Source organism: Serinus canaria, chromosome 3 (genome assembly GCF_022539315.1).
Source record: "Serinus canaria isolate serCan28SL12 chromosome 3, serCan2020, whole genome shotgun sequence".
Taxonomy (NCBI): Eukaryota; Metazoa; Chordata; class Aves; order Passeriformes; family Fringillidae; genus Serinus; species Serinus canaria.
This window is the reverse complement of record NC_066316.1, coordinates 81,103,033-81,115,499: the sequence shown is the minus strand read 5'-3', so window position 1 is coordinate 81,115,499 and position 12,467 is coordinate 81,103,033. Positions and strand designations below refer to the sequence as shown.

Genomic DNA, 12,467 nt, shown 5'->3' with positions numbered 1-12,467 from the left:
CTTCCAATCTTTTGGTATGTCATTTAGCCTAAAACTAATCAAGTAGCTGCTAACAAAGACCTAGGTAGGCCTAATAGGTTTAAAGGAAAGGAAACAATGCTGTCAGTGATATGATAATGCTATCATGGCTTTAGAGTTTGCCAGTTTGCATTGAAGTAGAAGTAGAATTAGAAAATAAGAAACCACATCACACAGATCAGTGGAAGATCAGACTTCAGAAGATGGGGCAGGAAAAACATCAAGGTACGCAGACATAAGTAGCCATAGCATAGAAACTGCCTGCAATGAAGTGTCCACTTAAAGCTAAAAATAAAGGACAGTCAACAACCATCTCTCTGAAGGAGCAAGAGCACACAGAAAAATCCAATTGCAACTCAGTGGTCTCTGCTTGATTGACAACTTGCAGGAAGAAACCCTTTTAACCTGAATCAGTTAATGCCATAACACTGACAGTAAATTCTAAACAAAACAAGGATTAAACTGCACTAAAACATTAAAACAGTCATTAACAGGTAATGTGTGTGCCCAAATTCACAAAAACTAGACATCATTGCCATTATGAAATACATTCCTACTACAACCTCCATGGGGTTTCTAATATTTTTCACTGATTTATAAAAACATAAAATGTGTAAAGAGGGCAGAGAGACTGGGCAAGTAGACAACCAACACATCACTGCATCCAGACAATCTGATTCTTCAACTGTACTGCAGACTCTCCATTAATAGGGTCAAAATTACACCCTCCACAATTTCCATTGTAGAAATCAGGAAAGTTCTTGCAGCTTGCTTCAACTTGACATTTTTATGGCCAAGTTCTGTACATGATGACTTCTGTCACTACTTATGCTAATAACTCCAAATAAATATAAAACATATCCAAAGCTCTCAAAAGCTAAGAAAGTCTTTCTATTAATTTTTTTCAAAAGATACATTGTTTAAAAGTTGGAGAAAATGTATAAGCTTAAAAAAGAATCATGCAATGCAACTACCATACATCCTAGAAAAGTAATTAAAGACTTGGAAAGAAAAGCATGGAACCAGGAATAGCACCAGACAACTTTACATTAGACAATCAATTCGCTACAGACTTGGGGACAAAACACTTGGACATTATCTTCAGCCATCTTATTCCTTAATTTCTGTGTAGCCACAACTTTCAACGTTAACATCATTGTGTGAGATGATTTTAGGGTTGATGCTTTTTTGAGTTTGTGTGTTTTGGTTGAGTTTTTTTAATATATAATATAAATATAATATAAAAAATTATCTGCATTTACACACATTTACTTGTATCTGTCTATGAAAAGGCATATATTCACCATGGTAACTTCACGCAGTGAACGTAAAACAAAATTAGCATGAATGTACTCACTTGCTTCAAAGCTTTCTCACTGGATGCATGGCAATACACATTTTCAATTTCAAAAACAAGTTTTATGTTTTAAATACAGTTATTGCTTTGTTAAATTATGTATCACCCCATTTCCTGATTTTATGCCAGCATATCTAAGTATAATCTGCTTCACTACTACATCATTTTAAATAAAAGCAGCATTTAGAGAGATACAGCTATAACCTTCACATAACCAGATACACATGACCTTACAAGGTGGGTTAGTATCTGCTTGCTGATTCTATTGCTCCAATTGTTTTCAAAGGCAATCAAATGAAATAAAGGAATTTCAGAGATCACCTTCAAAATAACCTTATCAAATTCACTTTTTGTTTCTTCAGCCCAAGGCTTCTCAATAAAGAAACAACCTGAAAAAGAAAACTAAGGACCAATACAAGTCAGAGTTTTTTCTTTACTATAGCAAAGTTGTATGAGCTTAAGTCTTAACTTCAAGATTGGCCAGAAAATCAAGATATCTAAAAATAAGTTTGTGTGTATATTCTCTCAATCATATGAAAGCACTCTTCACTGCATAAGAAGTTTGAACACAGTCAAATGAAAGCTACTACAGCAGAGGTAAAAATAAATAAGGTTTTAATGAGCGGTCCTGCACCAATCCAAGATCCTTCCAACACACCTTTTCTTCTACCTAACTTTTGCAGTGGTAACTGTTGGAAATACAGTCATGTTGTAACCCTTAAAGTGAAAAAGCAGATGCTGGAGTCTCATCTTCTCAAGTAACACACAGAGGTCACCCAGCAAAGTAAATCTTTTCTTCTTCACAAACAGTATTTCAGTAATAACCAGACATAACCACCACAGCTTTCCAAAAATGTCTCACTTCATGTACCTGACATTGATGTATAGATGTTAAAAATTTAATTTACAATTAGTTGATTTTTAATGTTCCAATATTTAACCCTTTAACTAAAAATTAAATAGCTCTGAGAGAGGCATAACGCATGTTGGTTTGAAAACTACGTAAATGAGCTGTGGTAAATTATCCCCTTTGGTGTATTTTCTCTAGAATTTGTGGTAAAACAATTACATTAAGTCAGTAACAGTAAATACCTGGTCCTCATGTCTTGCTAAGAAATCCTGACCAGCTTTCTCAACCAGAGCTCAGTATTTTCATCTTTCTGATAACAAGCACTGAATCATCATATTTGAGAGACTACATTAGAGAAGCAAACTCAAGCTATGAGTCAGGTTGGTAAGACAGGATAAGACATTAAAATTTTACAATTCTATAGTTGAAAGTAGAAGATGTTTGTATTTTATAATTCTAGAACTAAAACGTTTGTAGAGTTAGTAACAATTTTACCTTGCTGCAAAGCTCTGAGCTTTTCTTTTTTAATTTGGTTTGGGTTTTTTGTTGGCTTGGGTTTTTTTCCCTAAGGATTATTAACTTCCACAGTACTTTTCTAACTCCAACGAAGAACATAAGCAAAAAACCAGCCCTCCAAGTTTGTTAGGTCTGATAAAGTAGCTTACACCTGTTGCACTGTGTGTTCAACAACAGTTCATATTGAAGTTCTTTAAAGAGCTTTTCAGTACCAAGAACTTTAGAGTTGCTATTCCCTATTAATACAGTTGTTAAAGAGAATGACTACATTTAAGTTTTGATGTGGTAACATAATGCCAAGTCATGTAACTTTATCTTGCTGAAAGGATCTGTAACTATTTACATAAGGTTCCAGTAATATGTTCTTACATCTTTTCAGAAATGAAAGTTTCCTCACCATTTCTCTTTTAGCTGTCATGGTTTTAATTTAGACGAAAAAAAATTTAAAAAAACCTCATATCTTTGTTAATGGAGTTAAATCCAGGTTTATCCTAAAATTTTTAGTCATTTCCTTCTGGGCTGACAATGTTAAATGAAGTGGACAAAACATTATGCTGCTAAATTTATATGAAAATTGCAAGTGCAAAACTTTAACTTATTAGAACACTGTCACTTTTCAATTCAGCTGCTCACATTGTACCCGTTGTAATTTGTTTTTTGACACATATGGGAGAAACTATGCTCATCACACTAACCAAATCTTTGAATAAGCTATTAAACCTTCTTTTTAAATAAACACAAAGTGTGTAAATTCTTACTTTGCTTAAAAAATGTTCATATTTAAGGTCTAGGTTTCATAACCAGTTGAAAATTAAAACATATTGTAAAGAACACATGTAAATCACAACATGTCACAATCTTTCTAGTTCTGGATACAAGTCTATTTACATAAAATGCAACTAATGCATTTTAAATAAAAGTGTGGGACTATTCATCATCAGCTTCTAACAGAACACTGCCTAGAAATGAAGAAAACAGCTAGAATTCTGATATAGAGACTTAGAGCAAAATATTCCCCAGTTTAAAAAAAATATTAAAAATAACTATTTTTTTCCTTAGGACCTGTGAGAAGCCTCATCCTACCTTACACTAACTACAGCTACTAAAGACACTGTAGTCTTTCTAAGTCTCTGTGAAGGAGCATTACCTTAGCTCCAGGATCAGAGTCTTTCAAAAACAGTCTAGAAACAGAACAGTGGCCTGTATCTTCTCCAGTAGCGATGCCACAAGCATGTTAGCCCCTCAGGCCTTGCCATTTTAAAGGTTTATTTTATTTTTTTTTCCTGACTATTTCCATAAAACTGGGACAGAGGGCATAAGAATGATAAATACCAATTCAAGCACTAAGAGTTACACTGCTGGTTTTGAACCACCAATAGGGCTTCCAGGGCAAGCAGCATATACTAAGTGGAGAGTGAGCATTTACACAGAGGAGAACAGTGGTTTTTCTGGGGGAGATTAAAGCTTTTCTTTCACAAATATAACTGAGTTACTTGTCATTTTAAAGGAAGCTTAAAGTGGGAAAAGGGAAGAGCAGGTTCAATTAGAATTTTTTCTTTTTCTTCCTTCTCCTCCAAAAAGAATCAGAAGATTGCTTCAAATGACTAGTTTAGAGTTCAAATTGTAATGCATTTCTGAACACCCTTGGTATTTCCATATGCTCTCATGAAACGTGCTTTGTCATTTAGAAAAAGATGCATCATACAATTCTCAACAGTTAAACACACTGTGACGTTTAAGTGTCAAAGACTAAGGTGGCTTAGCCTTTCAGCAACTCAGATAGTCACAAAGGTAGGGGGATTTTGAACTATTTGGATCTGTGAATTTAATACCAAATTGTAAAAAAAAAACCTATTCATATCAGTATTTCAAAGCATTCCTCACAGTACAAAGAAAGAGCTACGGCCATCTTAGCCCTGAGTTCCAAGGGAGTTCCAGAACTACCACCCAGAGCATGTTAAGGATACCCTAACACAAACAGTGCTCAGAAAGACTCTTTTAGCACTAAGGTAATGTCACAAGAATCAGTCCAGACGAACACTTCACAACTGCCAACACATTAAGATTACAAATAATCAAAAGGCTGACCTTGACAGACTGTCAGGCACACAGGAGGCACCCAAGGCACACATATGTCAGACATAAGAAGGCTGACTGCTGGCTACAGCTGAGACTGCCTTCTCAAAGAAGCAACTCACAATGAGAGTCAATCAAGTAAGACAGGAGAACAACACCTAGTCATGAAAGGTCTTTTATTCTTGGTTCTCTTGGGGTACTTTTTTGAAATCTGTTGTCCAGAATATTTTTTTTCTTTAAAGGCTTGAATATTCCTACTTGATTAATTTATACATTACACACAGATTTCTTAAACATAATGAGGCTCATCTTTATCAAAAGATAGGTTTTCTGTTTCAATAATTGCAATGCCTACTACAGAATTTGCCTAGTCAGGTATCAGATTCAGGTAAAGCAATCACATTCAAAGACACAGTAAGAATTCCAATATTCTATAATGACAAAAATTTTTAAAATGCCTGCTTTCCCCTATTCTTTCATTCTTGCTACTGTAGTACAGCCTTCATACTTTCAAAAACATACTTTAAAGAAATAGGAGTCACCATATGTTCCTGCAACTGTTCATAAATCTATGGTATAAACCAAATTATTCTTTAAAAAAATAATTTATTCTTTAAAAAAAAAAAAAAAAGAAAGAAAGAAACCCCAAGCAAACAAAAAATATAAAGAGCAGGACTACAGGCTTGTACATATCCTAAAAACTTTTAGGAAACTTCTTTCACATGGCAGTCCACTCAAAAGAACTATCAGGAAAAACCTATACTCCAAGCCCCCAGACAAAATGCTTTTTGCAAGCAGTCTGAGTCAGCAGAGCCCATCTCCAAGAGGTACTTCTTAGAGGAAAGTGTGCTTAAGTGAAACTGCCTAAGTCCAAAAAATCAAGGGCAACACCATAACACTACAAACCTATTTAGGGTCAAACTCGAGAACACCAATACAAAATGTCTAAATTATAATACCAACAAAAAACCCAGTCACCAAACCAAACAAAGACCCGTGCATCCACCTAACATTACCAGAGATCTTCATTTAGATCTGAAATATTATGTCTCTTGAGGTTTTTTTGCCTTCATATGTTCTCAGCATTGAGAAACTTCTTTTTAAAGCTTAAGGGCTAAGCTGCAGGACATACCATCCAAGTGTCAACTCTGGCATTTCTTTCTACCAAGCCAACAGCATCAGATCTACTAGGAAGTAACTTAGTGGGAACACCTGAAAGAAAATAAATGCTGTGACAAGAACTGAGTGGTGTAGACCTTCTAGTTATGACCTAATGGAACAGGAATCCTGAAAATACCAAAGCCTGCCTTAAGGCAAAGAATTTCCACCACTTTCTAATTTACCTAAAATGATTTGTATACCCCAAAAAACTAGCCAGTACCTAATGCACAGGCTACAGGTTCACTTCTCTCCGTAGTAGCACAATTTGGGAAAATTGGGAAGAAGTCCTGTCTAGGGCATTTATAGCCAAGATGATCTCCTGAGTAAGCAGCAGATGCTAAATTGAGTGCTTTACTACTGAGGATATAACAGAATCTAGATCTTCCATTTCCTGACTCCAACAGCTAAGGTAATCCCAAAAAATGAATGCCACCTGCTCCTGTAGGCTCCTTTAAGAAAGCAAGGACCTCCCTTGGTTGTTGGAAAAGTGCCTTACCACTCAAGGGATCCAGATGCTTCACTGCAGCTTTGAGTAAGAGACTGCATTTCAAATATATCTTTATGTACATTATCATGCAGCTGCTTTCACCAGACAGCCTACCATTCAGTGTATTTTTTCCCCTTGATCATCCACCAAGACACCTACAACTCATACATTCTTCAGCAAAATAAACTACAATTTAAACATTTACAAGAGTCTCTGTAGCAACGGCACTGTTTTTGTGAAATACATAAACTCTAAAACAGTTGGCTAAAGGAACCACTTAAGAATTATTACCCTATTTCTTCAGAATGCCTCTTTGTACCTGGGAAATACTGCAGATAAAACTGCCCTTATTTTGCACCAAGAACAACTCTTCATTAGCAGCTGTATTAAGCCAGGCCTGGTATGAATATGACATAGGCCAAAAACCAAACACCTGTTTTTACAAATGCAATTTAAAGCCATCTAATCATCTTGCTAAATGTCAAAATTGCCTAAAATGCTTTAACCATCTCACACTCTTGATATTTCTATGGCAAATTGCACTCTCTGGCATACGGAAAACACCCCCTGAGTGTAGGGGTGTAGGGAACTCAAGCGACTGAATTAAACCAGTTCTGAATGTCCATGGACTCCAATACCAAGTTATGCAATACTTGCACAACTAGACCAAATGAAATAAAGACTACAGGTGAAAACATGAAATATATAAAGCATATATACTTACTGAGAGTACCCCATGTGACAGTATGGGGTGACTGTTAATGATAAAGACCAAAATCTGGCAAACAGACCAAAGATGCTTCAAATTAACCACAATTATGACAATTAATTTAATAGCAAATCTTCAGTTTAAAAACCTGGGAAAGGGTGCTCTGCAGGACCACCAGAGTGTCACCTAGTGGGACCAAATTGCAACCAGCAAGGAACAAATAAATGGAGGAATCAAAAGTTTAAGTTAAATACAAAACTAACAGTATATTAGATTACTATCTTTTTTTTTTTTGCAATTTCAGATTCACTGACTGGATAAAAGAATTAAGATTGACACTGCTTGCATCCCTTGGTGTTTTGTTTCCTTTTTGGTTTTTATTTATTAATTTTTGGGGGTGTTTTTGTTTGTTCAGTTTGTTTGTTTAGGTTTTTTTTCATGTTGACAATGAAGGCATTTGGGGAAGGATGGAAAGCAATTTAAAAACACCCAGCTCTACTTAAGGGATTTGCCACAAGGCTTCAGATGTACAAAGCAATTCATCTAGGAGAGACAGACTGGACTATCATTAAGCCAACAGTCATCTATGATATTGCTAATTCAACCAATTCCCCCAAGTTCTGCAACATTTTTTAAGAAACTTTTATTATGAGAAAATCACTAAGTGCTACTGCTCGTACCACAGACCAGGCAATGATAATGAGAGATTTTTCATTTGCCATTTAAGAAACAGAAGACTGGCAGCTCTGTATGAATTCATTTACCATCCTGTTGCAAACCAGAGCACTTAAATTTTGCAGCTCTGCAGAGGTGACTGTACAATGTCCTCTGCCTGCCACCCATCACCTAAGAAAACCTGTAATTTCTACCCATGTCTTTTAAGCATCAAACACAGTGGTGAAATATTCAGTCCATAGAGAGATGCCTCTCTTGCATACCTGGCTCATACAGCGTAATTCCTTGGTTTGAGATTAACTGATTGTCAGATTTACAATTCCCCTCACCTCACACAGCAGGCAGACTTTCTCATATTAGTTTCTAGCATAAAGCACAGATTACTAGCTGCTGAGATCTTCTGATTGTCTACAAATTTCTCTGACTCCAAAGACATTAAAATGTGACTACTACCTTTTTTAGGTGCTTATGTTGCATGGCACTCTTGACACAAATATTTCAGTGTCTTGGGGGCTGCCTAATATCACAGGCACGTGTAATTTAGATTCTGATAGCTCTTAAATGGACTTGGTTTAAAAAGAGCAGATTAGCTCAGACTCTTCTGACCTAAACTCCATGAAAACCATCATTCACCCATTGTGAGTACAACTGGAAATGCAAGCTAACCATGAAATGAGAACATACACCTCAACTGGCAACAGTGAATAGCACCAAGTGATGAAGATGCATGCTTATAGCTCCAATAGGATTGTCTTGGATCCTTCATAAGCCCAGTTACAGAAATCACTGCAGAGAGAACACTACTCAACCCAGACCATTGCTGAAGGAATCTAGGTTGCACTCTCTCTGATTAAGATTGGCTGAATTTTCTCTAAGACCTTATGAACTCTATTGTAATGCACATCTCAAAACCTTTCTTTAGGTTTAGTGACCTTCCTGGCTTGAGTTCATTTCTAAATGTCCCTCATCTTTTCGTGAATATATCTATGAAAGGTCTCTTCTTCAGACAATTTTCTTTATGCTGGTCTCCAAGACTGCCATTCCACTACAGCTGAAGCCCATTTGCCTACTCTCAAGCATTCCAAATGACTGTGGATATTCTAGAAAGCCTTTTGTAATTTTGTCCATGAGACAAAGTCTGAATTGCACAATACATCATTACCTTTTTAAGGAAAAAGGTACTTACAAAGACCCACTTAACATTAAGAAACAGATGAAAACACCTATTGCATTCATCTTGCAGGAGAATTAGTCTAGTGCAGAGCACTAGACTAAATTTGAAACCTGCCTGTGGAAGAGCTCTACACAGAAAGATTGACAGTATTCCATCCAATGGGCCAAGGCAGCATACAACTTGTATGAGATCAGGACATTCCTAAACAGCTTTAGCCAGATTAAGAATTAGTAATGCAAAAATAAACCAAGTTCCACCTTGGCTCCCCAGGCAGGAAAAAAGCACAAAAGGAGGATCTTGGTCACCCTGTCTCTTACACGTGACTTCTGACAATGTAACTAACATTCCAATTTTGCGTGGATCAAGCATACAAAAATAAAACACTATGAAATACAGCCAAATAAACAACTTTTAACATTTTACAGATTTACTCTTTGCCCCACTGAACTGAAAAGGAATTTCTCGTGACTTCACCAGATGCAGGATTTTGCTCTATACATAAATCATACTTCAAGATGGCCTACATAAAAATGTACTAAAAGCAGAAGGTTTAGAATGATTGCTTTGGCATATCTGTATAAAGCACAATAATTACCATGTTGAAGTAAGACCGGATTTTGACCCCTCGTGCCAAATCCCAAACTATGACATTTCCATCATGTCCAGCAGAGAAGAGAACTCTTGGATCAAATGGGTGAGGTTCAAGCACAAACACTTCATCTTCATGTCCCTGAAAAAAAAGACACAGCAGAATGAAAAAGAGTATTGTCTCAAATATTTCCCAAGGACTCAATATGGTAACACTAGCAGTTGCCACATTAACCTATGAAAATACCCAGCAAAATAACTACTTTAACCACACTTTATTTTTGGTAGCAGTGGATTACACTCTTTTCTTTCCAGTTGCAATTTTACCTTCGTAAGTAGTATGTCAAGTATGTCATCTTCACAAGTACATCCCAATACTTTCACCAGGATTTTTAAAAGATTAGTGTCCACAACACTTGGTATCTTGGGGTCTTAATATTCCACAGATTTCCATTTTTTTTTCAGTAGAGTATTAGTTAGAAATTTAACTTACACTCAAAGAATTATATATATAACTTAAAATTAGATAACAACATTTTCAAAATTAATGCTATATTTTAGAGATTTGCATTAAGTATTTCCATTTCTAAGAAGAGTATCAAGTTACCTAGAGTTAAGCATTTTCTCAATTACAAAAGAAGTGTCAGACATTGGTAAAACTGCTAATTTATTTTAGTTAGAAGACTAATTTTTGTACTCATGGAATGATTAGATTGCAGAAGTGTCTCTGGTGAAAGAGGGCAAATTTATCTTTAACAGTATTTTAAAACATCACATTAAATAAAGATGTAAAAGCCAACCATTTCCTTCTCTCCTTCAAGATAGAATTCCATTTAAAAAAAAAAACCAAAAAAACAACAACAAAAAAAACCACCCACCAAAAAAAAAAAATGTCTAAAATTAGTTTCAGACATCTTGAACACCAGTAGTTATTTGCAACTTTAAGCTTTTATTTTCTAATAAGTAGCTGATAGACATCTCTGTTACCTTCAATTATCTGGAAACATTTGTCACATCAGTTTTCAGACAGGATAAAACATATAAGGAGAAATGTTGATGATGTATAAATAAATTTTGGATTCAAGATTGATAAATCAAGATGGTACACCTTACCATGAGAATGTGAATTAGCTGGCCAGTGAAAGAATTCCAGACTTTCAGAGTCATATTATTAACTGCAGTTATAACAGAGTTGTCATGGCGGTCCCATGCCACCATGGTCACTTTCAGCTTTGTGATTTTATCTTCAACTCCTTGAAAACTTTGTCTAAAACAAAGAAGTAAAAAATTTCAGTGCAATCCTAGTTTGCCAAAATAGTTTAACACTACTAACAAATGAAAACTTCTGTATTTTGCTGTATTTTTAGGAATATTTCTTGAGAAATATTCTTAAAATTTCTCTGAAACCAAAGAAATTAAAGATGTTTTCTATAATGTAGCACATACAATCACAAAGAATTGTAGATACGTAAACAATGACTAAAGGATCTTCCAGAAACTGCCCTCTGATACATTACCTAGTTTACTTAAATTGATACAGTATTTTTTGTGACATCTAAAGAACAAAAATCCAAATTAATCAACTAAGTAACAGCAAATTGTCCTAAAGAATATTTGCAATATGTAGCTCTCAATATGAAGTGAAGTATTCTATACCTTTAAATTATCTACATTCTCAGGCAACATTTAGAACTATATCACTACCCTGGCATCACTTTACTATTGTTAATAATGGCACTTAATCTTGCATGAAACCCAAACAACAGTAATCTATAATATAATATATCAGAATACTCAAAAATTACATTTTTGGCAGCGTGATTTAAAGACAAATCACCCTTGAATTCTCTAGCACATTTACTTCTATGAAAACATCTAGCAAACACAACAATAGCATATTACCACTAAACAGGCAGACAAAATACAGAATCTTCCATACAGTAAGCACAACAACACATTGCACAATAGTATGTATTGTAAAACTCAATAATAGAAAATGTAGTTATAGCCAAATTCCCTTCTAGATTCAATGCAGAACCCAGCAGGCTTTATAAGCTGAATTCACTCTTTCCTTTCAGTGCAGCAATTTCATTTTTTTGATAAAGCTGTTCTTGTGCAGAAAAGATCAAATTTGGAACTGCACTTATTCCTCTCGTCAAAAGGATAAATCCGAATTCTGCTATAGTGTTTTACAAAAAGAGCATTTCAGTTTCTCAGTAAATTCAGCATTTATAACCACAATGAAGAAGAACCCATTCCTCTTTTGCCCAGTATCAGTTAAAATTGAGAATTCTTACTGAGAGTAACTCAGTCTGTTATCAAAATAGCAGCATTTTATACACTCTTGTCCAATAGTTTGATAACCTATGTTTTAACTGAAAAGATAATGTCTGATCTAAACATCTAACTAAGTTACAGATTATTTAGCCTTCTCTTCCATCCCTGTCTTGGTCTTTCGGGTATCTTTTCACAGATTACTCCTGAAACCATTATAATGGGTTTTTTCTACTAAATATCCTTCAAAGCACTCAGTAAGGGGAAAAAGGTTTATTCCCTAGACCAGTTATCAATCTTTTTATTTTATGCCAACTGGAAAATATCTTCATGCCAAAATAAAAAGGTGCAAGCCACATTTCCTACGAAGTCATTCTCCATCTTCATCTTTCGTTGCTTGTTCTAGCGTACAGAAGTTTCTCATACCTACAAACTCTTGCAAACACTCAGATTGTTTTAACAAACACAAAACCATTACAGAGCCAGCAATTTCTTTGCTCTGGCGTGTTGTATGAAAAGGACCCAATACTGCTTTTCTGAGCATGCACTTTCCACAATATCTGTAAATACTACTAAAATGCA

General features: G+C 35.3%; 1 protein-coding gene across 3 annotated transcripts in view; it reads right to left on the bottom strand.

The window, feature by feature from the left end:
- PHIP (pleckstrin homology domain interacting protein) overlaps window positions 1-12,467 on the bottom strand; it is a 108,197-nt gene that overhangs the window by 58,456 nt on the left and 37,274 nt on the right. For all 3 annotated transcript variants that reach the window (XM_030235558.2, XM_050971934.1, XM_050971933.1), the window contains exons 14-15: window positions 10,725-10,878; window positions 9,619-9,753 (exon numbers count right to left, since the gene is read on the bottom strand). In XM_030235558.2, the coding sequence (XP_030091418.2) occupies window positions 9,619-9,753; window positions 10,725-10,878 (289 nt within the window). The remainder of the gene's footprint in view (window positions 1-9,618; window positions 9,754-10,724; window positions 10,879-12,467) is intronic.